An 18,134-nucleotide genomic window follows, 5' to 3' on the forward strand; every position below is an offset into this window, starting at 1 on the left:
GGGGGCGAACCTGAGGTGCCTCAGGCATATGGGCTAGAGTGATACTGGTGCACCGTGTGCCCAGTTACCTTCCCCAGCACCTGGCACCCAGAAGCCCTTGGCAAAGCAGCCAGCAACTAGTGATTTCTGAGGAGCGCCCTCCACAAAGCTTTGACAGGTTGCTTTTTGAGAGCTGATGAGCTAAAAGTTAGCAGGGAGAAACAAGCACTTCCATGCCAATATCCATCTGTACGACCTCTACAGAGGACAGTTTTTACAGAATCTAGGAAATTTCCCTGTATATGTCCCCTATAATCAAGCAATGGCACTTTTAGAGATTTATGCTGATGCATGCACATGAGACAAGAAAGATAAGCAAATGTGTTTATTCCAGGATTGTTTTAACAGAAGATTAGGGGGAAAAAAATTAGAAACCACCTGACATCCCTTCAGCCAGAGTACTGGCTAAATAAACTACGGTACGGTCACCGGACAGAATCCTATGCATCCAAAAAATGGAAAAGCTCATTTTGTACAAACGGGATAATCTACGCTATGTCGCTATGGGAGAAGCAGTGTGCACGTCATGCGATACTTGGGTACCGTGTGCCTACTTGTTTCTGTCTGCCTATACACACACAGTATTTCTGTGGAAGGGTACATAGTCACAGAGAACTAGGCAACTGGTGACAGATTTCTGGTCACAAACCTCACCTGCCTCTAGCACTATGAGTCAAAGCGACAGGGCTGACCTGGGTGAGGGGCAGCAACCCCAAGTGGCCCCAGGCAGCAGGGCACTCACCTGTACTCCCGCTCCTGCAGGATCTCCACAGGGTCCAGGCCCCGCGGCTTCTGGATGGGGGTGATGCGGCTCTGCTTCTGGTGCAACGGCACCATGGGGGCAGGCTGGGCAGGCTGTCCTGGTGACTGCGTCTGGGGTGGCATCACCGGGGAGGCAGCGGGCGGGACAGCGGGGGGCGCAGGTGAAGGGCGGCCTGTTGGCTGTGGGGGGATCAGCTTCTGAGGTGTGCTCGTGGGGGCAGCAGCATTCGCCATGGGTCCTGGGTGGGGGTGAGGGAGAGGAGGCAAAGGCACAGCTTTGAATTCTGGCTCAACTCTGGGGGTAAGTGAAGAGCCTGCTGGGTGCTCACAGCCCTGGAACAAACTCATCCCCAAGGCTGATGGAGGCCTGCATAGGCTGACACAGGGCTTCTCACTCAGGGCTCCCTGAGGGGTCTTCCCTCCCTCCTGCCTCCTCTGGATCTCAGCAGACATGCTCCTTTCCGAAGCCACCCCTGCCTAAGCACCGCTCCCAGGAGTAGCAGCTTCCAGACTTGCATCCGGTGCCCAAGGAATCCTATTTAAGCCATAAGCTCTCCAGTGCCTATCACTAAACCTCAGGCCACAGGGGGACAAGGAATAAGTCTGTTTTGTCCATGCTTCATCCCCAGAAGTGACCCTCCAATACCTCCAGATGACTATGTTTTACACAGAAGAGAGGCTGCACACAGAAGAAACAGAGCCCTGAGCCAACCTGTCACTGTTACCCCTCCCTGCCTGCCCCCCACAGCATGGAGGAGGGGGGTATTCTCAGGAGGCAAGGGGATCAGACACGACACCAGGCTTGGAGGCACGACATCCTGGAGGATAGGATCTGTGGTTGCAGCAGTGCCTCTCCACAGCCTCTCACTAGAGTCATCCAGTGGACTGTTCACTAGGACCCTCCTCTCCTTGGTAAGGAGACTAGGATTACCTCAACCCACAGAACAAACTGGGGCAGGAATCATGCACTAGAACCAAACCTAACCCTTTGTGAACTGACCAGAGACAGTTAAGACCAGAGACAGATAAGACCCAACAAAGGCAGAGAGAAGTGAGGACTTGCCCTTGGCCCCCTCTCTCTGAGCAGGCTCATCTGGGGCTGCAGGGTACAAGCTCATGACGGCAGCCAGGGAACAGGCACATCACCAAGAGAGAGGGAACTTACCTTCAGGCCAAGGCTTGGGAGGCCCTCCGGGGGGCTGACCTGGCATCCCAGGGGGCACGCCTGAGGGTCCTGGGGGGGGCATGTTAGGCCCTCCCATCCCTACAGAGGGAGAAACAAGCAAGAGGATAAAAGGCACCCTGTATTTATGCCTGCAACCACCCCCACAGGCAGGCCTGGCTCCAGGGGACACATCCAACAACAAGCCCCTCAGTGTGGGCAGGGGGCAGGGGAGCAGGGAGGCAGCTGGAGAAACAACATTTATTACAAAAGCAGCCCTGCTCCCTGAGCACTGCTGACCCCATGCAGTCTCCGGGGAATGCCCGTGGGCAACAGAGCCCAGGTCTGCTGACATCACTGCCCATGTTCTGGTCAGTTTGCTCTGAGTCCCCTCCCTACCCCAAGCACTGTGGACAGCGGGCCTTACCGTGAGGCCTGCTATAATTTGGAGGTGCTGGTCCTGGACCCGGGCCAGGGCCGGGGCCGGGGCCAGGGCCAGGTCCTGTTGCGGACACAGAGGGTGGAGGTAGTGTTGGCATCTGCTGCTGCATCCCAGGCATCGGCCGCTTTCCCTGCACTGCCATCTGCAGGTGGTCGGGGAGGGGCTGCCCCCTGGCCAGCATCTTGTAGGCCATGATCTGGGCTCTGAGCTGATGCAGCTGGTTCTGGTTAAATGGAGTCGGGCCCCGGTTCTGTTGTCCCAAAGCCTGGGGATCGGCACCATCCAGTGGGGCTCCTCCTGGCCCAGAGGACATCTGTGGGCCTGAGGACGGGCCACTGGCTGGAACCGGACTGGAGGCATGCTCGGAGCCGCCCAGGGGGGAAGGGTAACCTGTGAAGCAATGTGGATCCAAGTGGTCACTCAGCAGCACACATCCTATGATTTCTAAGGCAAAGAGAGTAACCTTTCAGCTGTGCTTACACCAGCTCCTATCCCAAGACAGGGGGCGGCCAAATGACTTTATTCTCATGATGCAAACAAGGAGTACCCAGAGAGAGGACACATGCTGGCAGCCTGACCAGTGGTCTGCACAACTGGTTTAGTTTGGTTCAGCTTTCAGCAAGTTGCTTGCTGATGGTCAATGCTGAGCTGTTACTCAGATCCACGCCTCCCTCAGACCTGCCCTCCTGCCCCTCAGCTTGGATAGACCACCCCCCTCACTTCCAGTAAGTGCAGAGACCCTGGAGGCACTGAGTTTCCCGCCCCAATGACAGGAAGTCATCTACTCCATCACTTTTCAGACTGCCCTGTTCAGAAAAACCACCTGGAAGGCCTGTTAAATTTGAGCTCCCTCTGCCCAGATCCTGTCTCAGTATTCTGAAGTGGGAATCTGTATTTCTAGTACATTCCTGGGTGGCATGGGAGCTGCTGGCCCAAGGAGCCCACCCAGCTCAGCCCCTGTCTAAACTCCAGTGCTGCATATATGGATGCATGCCACCAGTGTTCCCTCTCCTGAGGCTGCTATAAGACAAGTAGGCCCAAAACAGGCACTGGCCAAGTCCAAGCTCAACAGCTGTCTGTGGCAGTCTCCCACAGGGCTAAACTGTCCTGGGTCTACCCTGAATCCACCTGTCTACCCTGAATCCACCTGTGGGAGACCAGGAGACCCAATTAGGAAAATGATGTCAGGACATCCAGGGTTGAGGGGAGGAGCTTAACAAACACAAGGAGAGAAGAATAATGAAACAGTACCTTGGGAGTGCTGGTCCATGGGGCTTGGCGGGGGCCCCATCCCTGCATGGGCCCCTGACCGCATCCCCATTCCCTTCATCTGGTTATAGCGGGGGTCATCCGACATGCCCTTCTCATGCATGGACTCCATTGGCTGTAAGAGGGGTCAATGACAAGGCAAGATCAACAAGAGGGAACAGGAAGAGGCAGCATGCAAAGTGCTACCGAAGAGTTCACTGCCACTGAAAATGTCCGCCCAAGGTCGCCCTGGTAGGTACTGAATCACCAATGTGACCAACCAGTTTAGGTCCAAGCCATGGTCCTGACACCTGCTGGTCTCAAGCAGATGCATGAAGCAATGTCACCTAGGGACTAGTGGCCTGGAAGTGAAGGGAGAGATGGATCAGGGAACCATGAGACAGTTTCAGATGTCCAAAATACCATGAGGAAAAGATGTGAGCTCCTGCATGAGGAGCTGTTTTGGTTGGGACACCAAGCTCTCCACTAATCGTTACAAAGAGACCTGGTGACCACAAATCTTTGGATCAGAAACCCTCTTCCTTGGGAGACTATATATCAAAGGGACAGACAGAAATTTCTGCCTAGAAGTATGATTGCAATACGTTAGGTGTCCTCACTGATCTGCGATCGGCCTCCAGCCTACTAGTTGGGAGGAAAGCTGTTTGTGGTGTGGTTCTGTCCCTCCTAAGAGGCACATCAGACCTCTGTAGATTGATGACACCTATTTTCTCTCCTAAGGCTCATTCCTAAGGGGACATTTTCTAAGACCCTTCCAGGCCACTCTGCTAGGCCCTGATTGGCACAAATATCCTGGTCTCCAGGAACTCAGTCTAAAGGGTGGTCCAGCAAAGTCAACTACAGCTCAGTGTGTACCATAAGAGAAGGAAGAGAGGATGAAGAGAGGGTGCTTGGTGGCGACCACAGGAGCAGCTTCATATGCAGGAAAAGGGTGGGGCCCTCAGGAAGCTGCAATCTCTGCAGGCGAGGGGTGTCTCACTACCATCTGGGTCCTAACACCAAGCAGGACAAATAGCAGCTGTCTTGCAGACCTGTGGAGTATGTGCAAATGACCCCAAGAGGAAGAAACGAGGTGGACAGAGAGGGAAGGAAGCTGTGCTGGAGAAGCCAGACTAAATGGGGGGGGGGGGGGGGGGGTCAAGTCACCAACAGCTTCCCAAGAAGGAAGTGACAAGAAAGATACTATGGACAGAAATGTGCAGGAGATGGAGAGGCAAAAAGGGCCAGAGGGATGAGATGACTCACCACTGACCATCAGATGGTAAGTGACCATCTCTCCGGGACCCTAGGGACCCTACTTCCTCATCACCTACCTCTGATGGACAGGGGGAGATTTAAGTGGAATAGGGTACAAACACATGGACAGCCCCAGAAGGGAGGCTGGAGGGGTCAGCAGAGACCCCTCACCTCTGGGCCGCACAATGTGCATTTTCTATTTTCACACAAAGGGTGTCTTGTGGTCTCTGAGGCTTGAACATGTTACCTTTTCCTTTAGATGCTGATACACCTAAGACATTTCTTTGATTTCCCCAACTACCACCTAAGAACATAGTGAGAAAGGAAAACTATTTGTGTTGAGGTTTTTCTCTCACCTCACTGGCAAAAGCACCCCTGATCAGTTCAAGAAGTCATTCAAACAGTGAGTGGCACCCAAGTGCAGGATTGAGTGCGGATATAGAGCACCCATGGCCTGCTCTGTAAGTTACATGGGTGAGCAGAGCAGCCCAATGCAGGAAACCATGTGACATAAGGAACTTTTAGGGATTTGGACATGTTTATTTATTAACAAGAGGCAACTTTGGAGCAGTGTTACCACATCTCCCATTTGGAATGAAGGGCATGGGAGACACAAAGTAGGGAGGCTGCTGGCTCACAGCAGAAGCCAGGATGTACTGTTTACCCTCCCATCTCTGATCACGTTGACCCAGACCATCAGGGTGGTGGGCCCAGGCTCCCTACCTTGTGCATCTGGTGCATGTTGTCCTGAGGGTACCCTCCAGGCCCCTGGGTCGGGATGGGGTGTCCTGCTGAGGGAGGTCCCGGACTGGGCCCCATCATGCTGTGGGCAGAGCCAGGTGAGGGACCTGGACTAGGGCCCAACATGGCTCCAGGGGAGGGTCCCGGGCCCGGGGAAGGGCCTGGCCGAGGAGTTCCGCCCAGGGGTGGGTCTGGAGTGGACATCTTCACAGGAGCTGCAGACAGTGGTCTCCTGTTAGAAAGAAGTCCTGGTCAGTTTGGGGATCACGGCCATCACTAGGGCACCAGAGCTGGCAAGGGAGGACCACATGTACAGTATTGTGAGAAGCACCCATCTGACAGAGCTGGCACCTTTGACGTGCAACCCCCACCCCCACCCCCACCCAGACCTTCCATCGCCATTCTTCTCACAGAAGAGAATACATCAGGCATACAAAATCATATCAAAGGTCCCCGAGGAAGGGATGGGACTCAGGAGGTGGAAGTCCACGGCCACTGCCCCACTTGGGGTCTCACTTCCCTTGCTATTATTCTGATCACAACAAAAAGAATGAACATCTCAGGGTAGTACAGATACATCCTTCACACCTAGTACTTGCCATCTTCCTATTTACAAGGAAGAGCAAGACTAACACTCAAAGCCTCTGCCGGCAACCGTGTCCAAGTGGGCCTTCATAAATTCAACAAAAACAAATATTCACGGCAAGTGATGCTGGTTTTTTACTTAAGGCAGTGAGACCAAGTTTCTTTTAAAATAAATGAAAGTTGGGGATCCCTGGGTGGCGCAGCGGTTTGGCGCCTGCCTTTGGCCCAGGGCGCGATCCTGGAGACCCGGGATCGAATCCCACATCGGGCTCCCGGTGCATGGAGCCTGCTTCTCCCTCTGCCTGTGTCTCTGCCTCTCTCTCTCACTGTGTGCCTATCATAAATAAAAAAATAAATAAATAAATAAAAATAAAATAAAATAAATGAAAGTTTAAAACATAGATTCATTTAAAGTATTATACAAACAATGGCATTCTGATATCTCAAACAGTTCTACAGCGATATTCACGTGTCTAAAGTTAAATGAATGTTGCCAAAAACTAAAAATTGATACCCAGAGCATCTACAAGATCCAAAAATATACTTAAAAAAAAAAAAAATCTAATGATGATGGTAAATTTTGCTTGCTACCACCGGGCCATGAGCTGGTAAATTTTATACATGCTTTCTATAATAAGGCTTCAATGTTCAGGTAACTCTCAACCTACTGTGTAGTTATATATAGCCTGAAATAAATTCTCTTCAATCTAATAACTTCTTTCATGACGGTGGCATAATAAATACATTTGCAGGGCTGAAATGCAGAAAATGCAAAAAGAACACAGAAACTTAAAATCACCCAGCATCCCACGAGACACAGAGGTGAAATGCTTGCTGCCCTGCAAAGAGCAATAAGCAATCCTGCTCTCCTAACCCCAGCTAGCAGGGCAGGGAAAGGTGCAGAGTAGGAAGAAAGGGTTGGGGGTTGCCTCAGTGGGTTAAGTATCTGCCTTCAGCTCAGGTCACGATCCCAGAGCGCTGGGATCCCTGCTTAGTGGGGAGCCTACTTCTCCCTCTCCCTTTGCTGCTCCTCCTGCTTGTACTTTCTATGTCAAATAGATAAATAAAATCTTAAAAGAAAAAAAAATAGAGCTGAGCAGTGCAGGGTGGGCCCTCTCAGGGTGGAGAGCTGCCCTCCTGTTACTGCTGGGACCCCACCACACTTCACTGTCTCCTTTCTAGACTATTCCACACACAGGCGCGAGTGCGTGCGCACACACACGCACACACACACACACACTCAAACAGTATTACTCAGCACATTCTAGGCAAGCTTTTTTTCTTCATAGAATTATACCCAGGACCATTTTTATCATGTACTTGTCTTCAAAAGGTGAATTCTAGTGGCTCCACTGTGTTCCCTCAATCGACTACATACCAAGTTATTTAAAAGCCTCTCTCTTATTGGCATGTTACAACTGCGGTTTTTGTTTCTGTGGACTTTTTTGGTTTTTGGAGTGACTCTCTGTGTCCCTAAACTTTATTGGGCACTTCTGGTTCTAAGGATAAATTTTGTTAAGAAGTGTAAGAACATTTCTGGGGCGCCTGGGTGGCTCAGTTGGTTGGGCATCTGCCTTCGGGTAGGTCATTATTTCAGGGTCATGGGATTGAGCCCCTGGCTCAGTGGGGACTCTGCCTCGGCATCTCCTCTCAGCTTGTGCTCCCTCTCAGATAAAAAAATAAAAATCTTTTTTTTTTTTTTTAAGATTTTATTTATTCATTCATGAGAGACACAGAGAGAAGAAGAGAGCCTGAGACATAGGCAGAGGGAGAAGCAGGCTCCATGCAGGGAGCCCAATGTGGGACTTGATCCTGGGTCTCCAGCAGCACACCCTGGGCTGAAGGTGGCGCTAAACCGCTGAGCCACCCAGGCTGCCCCTAAATAAAAGCTTAAAAAAAAAAAAAAAAAAAAAAGAGAAGAAGTGTAAGAATATTTTTAATCCTCGTAATTAAATCAAAGGTTTTAATTTGAAAGGTAGGCAAATTTTCCTTGATAACAGATCGGAAAGTCCAAACTTCTTTGTTCCAGTTTTGTGGCTAAATAATCAGAGAAGAGAGGACCAGAAACCTTGGCAGGGCATGGACCAGTGACTAATGCATCAGCCTGACTAAGAACAGACCCAACCACGCAAGGGAGTGCTCCATGTGCTCTGGGCTTTCTGGATTCCCTCCACAGTCCAAGGAGCCTCAATGCTGTACCTTAAATAAATCCTCACAAGAGTGCTACAGGATTGGTATCTGCTCACAATCTCTTCCCCACAAATCCAAAACCCAGTAAGCCTGGGGCAGGGGTCAGGGGTAGAATCGAACTTTTAAAAAATAACTTGGAGACAAATACATTTAGAAGTGGGATGCTCAGCAGTTGAGCGCCTCCCTTCGGTCCAGGGTGTGAACCTGGAGTCCCGGGATTGAGTCCCACATCAGTCAGGCTTCCTGCATGGAGCCTGCTTCTCCCTCTGCCTGTATCTCTGCCTCTCTCTCTCTCTTTCTACGTCTCTCGTGAATAAATAAATAAAATCTTTTTAAAAAATTCATTTAGAGGCAAAACGACCTGATTCCAATGCATGTGCACAGTCACACCTTCTGCTACAGAAAAGAATCCCTCGTTACTTCCAAATGCCACTCTGGTCTCTGCCATGTGAGAGTGATCTGTGTCCCAATCTCCTTTTCAAAAATGCTGATTCTGAAGTCTGAACCTCTGGCTGAACCTCTGGCCTAGGGTTTGTCTAGGACACGACACACCTGTAGTCATACTTCACAGGTGGAGCTGAGTGACATGAAGATAGCCACAGCTTGGTCAAGGAAAATGGCCCCTCAGGGTGCCCCTCTGGCTTCGAGTCCCTGGGCCCCCTGAGAGAGGCCCACAGAGACTGCAGTGAGGTGGCAAGAGGGACAACGGCCCTGAAAATACTCAAGGAATCTTGTGGCTCATGGATGCCTCCTCACCCGAAGGCCTCTATTCTAAGTCACGCCAACTGAAACTGACAGCAAATAAAATCTACACCATCTAGGGAACATCATCTCTTTATCTAAAGGCAGACATGCCAAAGAGCAAGCACTGGGAAGTGTCTTTGGAATGATGGCTCTTATAAAGGTAGTTTGTACTTAATGTCAGTCCTTCTTCCTATCAAAATCCATTGTACCTCTGGAAATTCATTATGTCCACCCACAGCAGCATGAACTTCACCAACAACACAAACAAGGAGCTTGCCAAAGATGTCAGAGGGCATCAAAAAATACTTCTGCGCCAAATAGAGCTACCCTACAACCCAGCAATTACACTACTAGGGATTTATCCCAAAGATATAAATGTAGTGATCCGAAAAGGCACCTACACCCCAATGTTCACAGTAGCAAAGTCCATAATAGCCAAACTATGGCAAGAGCCCAGATGTCCATCAAAAGATGAATGGATGAAGAAGATATGGTATGTATGTATGTATGTATACACACACACACACAAATGGAATATTACTCAGCCAGAAAAGAAATCTTGCCATTTGTAATGATGTGGATAGAACTAGAGGGTATTATGCCAAGTGAAATAAGTCAATCAGAGAAAGACAATTACATGATTTTACTTATATGTGGAATTAAAGAAACAAAACAGAGGAACATAGGGGAAGGGAGGGAAAAATAAAACATTTTGGATGAAATCAGAGAGGGAGACAAACCATAAGAGATTCTTTTTTGTTGTTGTTTTTAAAGATTTTATTTTTTTAATTTCTATTTATTTATGATAGTCACAGAGAGAGAGAGGCAGAGACATAGGCAGAGGGAGAAGCAGGCTCCATGCACCGGGAGCCCGATGTGGGATTCGGTCCCGGGTCTCCAGGATCGCGCCCTGGGCCAAAGGCAGGCGCCAAACCGCTGCGTCACCCAGGGATCCCCCATAAGAGATTCTTAATCACAGGAAACAAACAGGGTTGCTGGAGGGGAGGGGAGGGGGGATGGAGTAACTGGGTAGAGAGCACATGATGTAATGAACGCTGGGTGTTATAGAAGACTGATGAATCACTGACCACTACGCTAAAACTACTGATATACTATATGTTAATTAATAGAATAAAAAAAAAAAACATTTGTGCCGAAATATGGCAACATCTACCTTTGGGAAGCAGAGTTTTGCCAGAGTTTTTTATTTTTTTTTAATTCTTATTTTTTAAAAGATTTAACTTATTAACTAAGACCAAGAGAGAGCACAAGCAGGGGAAGGTGCAGAGGGAGAGGGAGAAGCAGACTCCGTGCTGAGCAGGGAGCCCAATGCAGGGTCCCATTCCAGGACCCTGAGTTCATGACCTGAGCTGAAGGCAGAGGCTTAACCAACTGAGCCACCCATGTGCCCCCAAAAGAGGGTTTTAAAAATGGCAAGTGCTTTGGAAGCTGTCACCTCTCAAGTGTCAGGCTATGATGAAGCAGGTAAGAGCATGGAGCTATGGGAAGCAAACTCATTTTGGGATTGAAAGCTCAGATACATGTATGGACAGTAAAAGGGACCCAAAAAGTATAGGCATGAGGCAAAACCATTCTGAGCAGCACAGAGGCTGGGCTCTGCCACACACTGAGGTGCTCAGTCAGGGTGCTGGTACGTGCACAAAGACAGACACAGGCTGCCAGATGTGCAGCAGTACAAGGGGTGGGCAGGAAAATGGAAATGGAAGCAGCGCTCTGGTCCTCAGTGTGGTACCGAAGAAGGAGCATTTTATCTACTTGTATTGAGCTTGGGCATACCTAAAGTGCCCTGACTTTAGGGGTACAGCTGGATGAACATTCCTGCAGGGCACCCCTGGCCCTTCCCCTGAGGCTAGCCTCCCAGGGGGGAAACACTGCTTTGACTCTATCAATCTTTGGTTTCACTTGTTACTGAACTGCATCTGAGAAAAAAAAGAAACATACAGTAGTATCCTCTTGCTCCTCCATGAGGGCGTCCACATTAGCGGGAAAGTGGGCATTCACTCCTCCTCATGGGTCCGTGTTCGTATTTGCACACTCTGCTACCAGGTTTTGACTAGCACAAATGAAGCTGCCATGAACATCACTTGGTGGACGGAGGCATCTATTTTCCTTGGGTATCCTGAAGTGGAACCATTAGTCATAGGAAGGCATAAATTTAGCTTTGGTAAATACTGCAAGCTTTCCAAATTAGGACTACAATCCCACATAACTGTCATCCCCGCAGCAGAGGGAAGAGCATTCTAGTTCCTCTACATCGACACTGACACTTGGTGCTGTCACAGCCTAATTTGTAACCATTCTGATGAGTGTATAATCATATCTTTTGTGTGCCTTGTGACTAATGGTGTTGAGTACCTTTCTGTATACTGGCCACTGAGATTCTCACTTGTGCAAAAGCCCTGTTTTCACTAGTGTTTTACTTGGGGATATGTGGTTCCTCTCTCAGTATGAGGATCGCCTTTGCATTCTCTTAATGGCCTTGTTTAAAAATTTTTTTAAAAGATTTTATTTATTTATTTATGAGACAGAGAGAGGCAGAGACACAGGCAGAGGGAGAAGAAAGCTCCATGCAAGGAGGCTGACGTGGGACTCAATCCTGAGTCCCCAGGATCACACTCTGGGCTGAAGGTGGCACTAAACCGCTGAGCCACCCAGGCTGCCCCTCTTAATAGTCTTGTGATGCAGAGAAGTTATCTTAATGGCATCTGATTTATCAAATTTGTTCTTACATGGTTAATGGTTTTGGAGCCCTGTTTAAGAAAATTTTGTCTAACAGGATGCCTGGGTGGCTCAGTCAGTTAAGCGTTTGTCTTTGGCTCAGGTCATAATCTTGGCGTCCTGGGATCGAGCCCCACTTTGGGAATCCCTGTACTGAAGGAAGTCGGCCTCTCCCTCTCTGCCCCTCCCCCAGCTTGTGCGCACTGGCACACTTTCTCTCAAATTTTTTTTTTTTTTATCTCAAATATTTTTTAAAAGAAAATTTTTTCTACCTGAGATAGTAAGAAATATATATTTGGTCTCTGCCTTTAGTTTTTGACTAAAACCCCTGGATTTTCTAAAGTGGTAGGGGTGTCTTGTTCTAATGAAGTAACTCTTGCCGGGCTCCTGGATAGCTTCAGGATTAGGGGCTGGTTGCCAGAAAGACCAACCTATGATCAGAAGTTTGGAACTTTCAGCCCCATCCTCCAAGGAGGGGAGAGGAATTGAAAAGTGAATTATGAATCATGCCTACAAGATGAAGCATGCATAAACACTCTAAGAAGCTAGGAGAGCTTCTGGGTTGGTGAACACATCCATGTATTAGGGGGGTGGTGCTCTCCAAATCCATGGGCATAGTATCCTTCTAGACCTTACTTTATTTACCTCTTCGTATGGCTGTTCGTCTGTATTCTTTATAATATCCTTTATAATACGCCGGTAAACATACGTGTCTCCGAGTTTTATGAGCTGTGATATCAAATAATCAAGACTCTGGAGGGGATTCTGGGGATTTATAACCAAGTTGGACAGAAGTATAGGTAACCTGGGGACCCATTACTTGGGACTGGCATCTGAAGTGAGGAACAGTCTTGTGGGACTGAGCCCCTAACCTCTGGGGTCTGCACTAACTCTGGGTAATTAGTGTCAGAATTGAAGTGTAGGACACCCAGCTGGTATCTGCAGAAACGTGCTCCATGTGGAAAACCCACACATTTGGTGTCAGAGCGCTGTGAGCAGAGGAAATTGGTTTTTCCTTACTATTTCAAGGTCGTGGAGATAGAGGAAGGAAAGGGATATTTTAAAATCCAGAAAGAAAAAAAATCCAGAAAGAAAAATAAATAAAATAAAAAATAAAATAAATTTAAAAAATTTAAAAATTAAAATAAATAAAATAAAATCCAGAAAGAGGGGATGTCTGGGTGGCTCAGTAGTTGAGCACCTGCCTTCGGCCCAGGGAGTGATCCTGGAGACCTGGGATCAAGTCCCACATCGGGCTCCCTGCATGGAGCCTGCTTCTCACTCTGCCTGTGTCTCTGCCCCTCTCTCCGTGTGTTTCTCATGAATAAATAAAATATTTTTTTAAAAAATTAAATAAATAAAATAAAATAAAATCCAGAAAGACTGTGACTTGCTGCCGCCTCCTAGTGATTTTCTACTGCTGAGGATATTATCAGTCACAAACAAGTAACAAGGAAGATGATGATCCAGCTGGAAGGGGACTAGGGTTGTGAGCCCATTCGGTGGTAAGGACTGAGATTTACTTACTGAGCCCATACCACCACACCTCCCAGAGGGACTCTCACGGGCCTATGACAGAGGGGTCCCTGAGGCTCACAGGCCACCCAGCATCTCCGCGAATCTGCTATAGTCACAAGGCTGAAGCAACATGTGAAGTGCGACTCACTGAAGTACAGCCGGGACTCTGAGACTTGCAAATTGCATGATACTAGATAAGTGACTTCACCTCCTCCAGCCTCTGTTTCCCCCTCTGTAGGCTGCAGAGGAGACCAATCCCTCCCTCAGGCATCATAGCCAGCATCATCTGTGCTAATACATGCAAGGCATGTACAGGCAGGAAGTAATACCACCATGCTGGCAAAATCAAGGGCCCCCATGTTTACTGTGAAGGTGCTTACTGCTTGTCACTACTGACCCAAAAGCAAAGTACAGAGTAAGTTCTTCTATCCTCCTGTTCTCTTAAAGAGATGAGTAAATTGAGGCATGTAGTAAGTAACCAGGCTGGACAATGTGTTTCCCACCTTAGCCTCCCCGGCAGGACAAACCTCAAAAGATGCTCCTGTCCCAAAGCGTTCAGGAACAAACTCGGGAAGTAAAGGCTGCACAAGGCAGCTCTGCCGAACTGGGAAAAGAGACACAGGTTGCCTGAAGGCCACAGAGGCCCACTGCAAACAAAAGCCAGTGGTCTTTTTTTTTTTTTTTTTTAAAGATTTTATTTATTCATGAGAGAGAGAGGCGTGCAGAAACATAGGCAGAGAAAGAAGCAGGCTCCATGCAGGGAGCCTGATGCAGGACTTGATCCCAGGACTCCAGGATTAAGCCCTGGGCCAAAGGCAGGTGCCCAACCGCTGAGCCACCCAGGGATTCCACCACCACCACCACCACCACCACCACCACCACCACCAGCGGTCTTAAGTGATGAGGTCCACCCTGGCAATCAGTGGTCAGGATCTGAGCTGCTACAAATTATCCTCTGCCTCTTAGATCCCACCGCCACAAACATGGTGTTCTCACCCAGCCTCAAACTCCTTTTGGCCAATCAACCGTCCTTAAAGGACAGGGGTGGGCCTGCACCTCCTGAGAACTGGGGAGTGTATGGGACCTGGCACTACTGTACTCTAGCGAGTTGCCTACTCAGGAGGGCCTGACAAGCTTGGCCAGAAATTTCAGAAGTGAAGTGAGATCTGAGAGCAAGGAACAGCCTTCTCCTCAACCCCCTTCTTTCCTCCTCACCAAATACCTCTACCTTTCCTACTTAGTAAACTAAGGATTTTAAATTTTCAGCAAATTCCTTGGGCCCCCAAGGTCATCCCATGGTCTTGGGAGTTTCAGGGGGCTTTCATTGTTCAGACTGGACTCCTACAAGTCCTTCTGTGACAAGTCACTTGGTGTCTGGGCTGGGAAAAAGAAGATAATTAAGCACAAAACTGAAATCCATCTTAAACCAGACAGCCACACCTAAGCAGATGAGAAAAGTAAGGACAAGGGGACAGAGGGACAAAACAATGAAAACTCTACACGTATATCTGGAAGCCTAATCAAGGAATATGTGGCCCATGGATCACGTGTGTTTGGGGGGCTCTAAAGGAGGGAATGGAGCCTGGAAATCCAGGTAGGCAGCCCAAAGGAATGTGATGGGAAGTAAAACTGCTTTGGGTCAAGAATCAAAAACCTGAAAGCTAAGACATCCAGCAAGCTGCAAGAGGAAAACAGGTCCCCAGGGCCAATGGGTCTTGAGGTAACATGGCCACATCACCTTGATTTCTCTGAGAATCATCCCAATTGCCGAGCAGTCAAAACCCTCACACAATCTATGTCCCAGAAGCAGAACACTATTTAAAAATGAGGGAGCTTCATGCACACGAATGTGGAAGAAGATCCAAGATGAAACAGAGGAAAGAAAGAGGCATCAGTGTAAGGTGTGGTTGGCCCAAACCCCACTTTGCTAAGAATAAGACATTATGCAGGTTCAGCTGAACACAGAAGCCAGCCCAAAGAAAACTTGCCAAACCCTGGTTGGCAGTGGCCAGCAGCTGTCAGGAGGTAAATGATGGGGAACTGACACTTTCCACATCACAGATCTCTGGTGTTTTTCGTGTGTTTATTTTTTTACAATAACCTATTACTTTTGTAATCATAGTTTAAAAACAAACAAACAAACAAACAAACCAGACTAGATCAGAAAAATACCTTAGAAATAAAAACCCAGAAAAGATGTCTGGGAAGTACCTTTGTGGAAATAAAAAAAAGATGAAAGAATTTGAGAATTGCATTATTTTCTGTCTACTTTCAACTTCATCAAAATTATCATTTAAAATAGAAACATCTATCGACATTCAAATGCGGAACCAGACTGCTTAAGGAGTACATCTAGTTTCTTCCTTCACACCAACCTTTGCTTTTCTCTTACAAAAAAGAACAGAAGTCACAAGATGGATGGATCTAGAATATGATGCTAAATGAAATAAGTCAGAGAAAGACAAATACCATCTGATCGCATGTGGAATTTAAGAAACAAAACAAATGAACAAAGAAAAAAAAGGGGGACAACCCAAAAAACAGACTCATTAACTTTAGAGAACTGGTGGTTACCAGAGGGGAGGGATGTGAAGGATGGGTGGAATAGGTGATGGTGATTAAAGACTCCACTTAACCACGATGAGCACTGAGATAATGGATAGAACTGTTAAATCCCCATATTGAACACCTAAAACCAATATAACACTATATGTTAACTATAGTGGAACTAAAATTGAAAAAATAAAGAAAAAATAAAATAAAGTGAAAATAAAAAGAATGGTGGTGGTCAGCCACCGAAGCAGGACAGACTGCTAACACTAAATTGGGACCCTCTAAAATCTGCTTGCTGAGATTATGATTGCATTTGTTTTTTTCCTATCTTGCCTGAAAACCAGCATTATACTTAAATTTGGCCCCATGCTTTTTGGGCATGGAGAACTTTGTTCCCCTATGTATTTTCATTGGCAGACACACCATGGCCCAGCCATGGCAGGGTACTTAGGCTGATCATGGAGGCTGGGCATGATGCCTTCAGCAAAAGCAGTCTTATTTGTCACATTAAAACTACAAAACAAACAAACAAAAAAACTACAAAACAAGGGACACCTGGGTGGGTCAGTGGTTGAGCATCTGCCTTTGGCTGAGGTCGTGATCCCAGGGTCCTAGGATGGAATCCCACGTCAGGCTCCCTGTGGGGAGAGAGAGCCTCTCCCTCTGCCTGTTTCTCTGCCTCTCTCGGTCTCTCTTGAATAAATAAATAAAATCTTAAAAAAAAAAAAAAAAAAAAAACTACAAAACAAGGGGTGCCCAGGTGGCTCAGTTGGTTAGGTGTCTGTCTTTGGCTCCAATCATGATCCCAGGAACTGGGATGGAGCCCTGTGTCCAGCTCCCTGCTTAGCAGGGAGTCTGCTTCTCCCTATCCCTCTGCCTCTTCCCCCCCCCTCTAATAAATAAAATCTTTAAAAAAAATTTTTTTTAAATATAAAACTACAAAACAAGGTTTCTCCCCAACACTGTAGTAGGAAAACTGTCCACACCTGACCTGATGGTGAGAGGCACATGGTCTGTGAACCTGGAAGACCGTACAGGATGAGGCATCTGTTGTCTTAGGTAACATACGGAAATAGCTTATTCCTGAGTGCTTCCCCAACACTAGCTGTTGCATGCTGGCTGCTGAGCATTTTCCTTGCAGATATAATTAAGTAGCAAAACCTTGTCCTACATTTAAAAAGGAATACACTTCAGAACCAACCAAACAAACAAACAAAAAAACCCGTCATGATAATTATAGTGTCTTATCCGCTCTACCTAAAATGTAGACATGTGAAGTCCTCTGTCACCAAGTACAGTAGTCCACCCCCCCCACCCCCCAATGCAGGTTTCGCTTTCCAGTTTCAGTTACCCAGTCAGCCCTGGTCCGCAAGCAGATGATCCTCCCACTGCATTTTGCCAGAAAACCAACAGTAGCTTAACACTACGTCACAACGCATATGTCACTTACTTCATTTCATCACATTGGCATTTTATCATCTCATATCATCATAAGCAGGGCGAGTACAGTACAATAAGGTCTTCTCAAAGACAAAGAGCACATTCGCCACATTAATACATTATATTGTCATAAGTGTTCCATTTTATTATAAGTTGTTAACCTGAAAAATAAAACTGTTGGTTAATTTACCTACAAAAATGTGTTCATTCAGGAGGAGCAGAGAACTACAATCCAGGACAAGTAAGCTATGGCAAAACCACAGGCAAGTCTGGAGAACAAAGAATGCTCTTTTCTGGAAGGAAAGGGGGAAGTCAGAAGGGCTGTTATGAACAAGAAGTCCACTGGGGCACCTAGGTGGCTCACTGGTTGAGCGACTGCCTTTAGCTCAGGTCTGATCCCGGGGCCCTGGGATCGAGTCCCATATCCGGCTCCCTATGGGGAGCTGGCTTCTCCCTCTGCCTATGTCTCTGCCCCTCTTTCGGTCTCTTATGAATAAATAAATAAAATCTTAAAAAAAAGGGGATCCCTGGGTGGCGCAGCGGTTTGGCGCCTGCCTTTGGCCCAGGGCGCGATTCTGGAGACCCGGGATCGAATCCCACATCGGGCTCCCGGTGCATGGAGCCTGCTTCTCCCTCTGCCTGTGTCTCTGCCTCTCTCTCTCTCTGTAACTATCATAAATAAATAAAAATTAAAAATAAAATAAAATAAAATAA

General features: G+C 47.7%; 1 protein-coding gene across 8 annotated transcripts in view; it reads right to left on the reverse strand.

Moving 5' to 3' along the window:
- SMARCA4 (SWI/SNF related BAF chromatin remodeling complex subunit ATPase 4) overlaps positions 1-18,134 on the reverse strand; it is a 93,661-nt gene that overhangs the window by 68,518 nt on the left and 7,009 nt on the right. For 6 of the 8 annotated variants that reach the window (XM_072787229.1, XM_072787228.1, XM_072787227.1 and 3 more), the window contains 5 exons: positions 5,634-5,883; positions 3,657-3,789; positions 2,391-2,795; positions 1,967-2,065; positions 782-1,040 (listed from right to left, as the gene is read on the reverse strand). In XM_072787229.1, the coding sequence (XP_072643330.1) occupies positions 782-1,040; positions 1,967-2,065; positions 2,391-2,795; positions 3,657-3,789; positions 5,634-5,855 (1,118 nt within the window). In that variant the 5' untranslated portion in view covers positions 5,856-5,883. Of the gene's footprint in view, positions 1-781; positions 1,041-1,966; positions 2,066-2,390; positions 2,796-3,656; positions 3,790-5,633; positions 5,884-16,966; positions 16,991-18,134 lie in introns of those variants that run through there. The other 2 variants (XM_072787222.1, XM_072787223.1) reach the window with 1 other exon arrangement.

Source organism: Canis lupus, chromosome 19 (assembly GCF_048164855.1).
Source record: "Canis lupus baileyi chromosome 19, mCanLup2.hap1, whole genome shotgun sequence".
Classification (NCBI taxonomy): domain Eukaryota; kingdom Metazoa; phylum Chordata; class Mammalia; order Carnivora; family Canidae; genus Canis; species Canis lupus.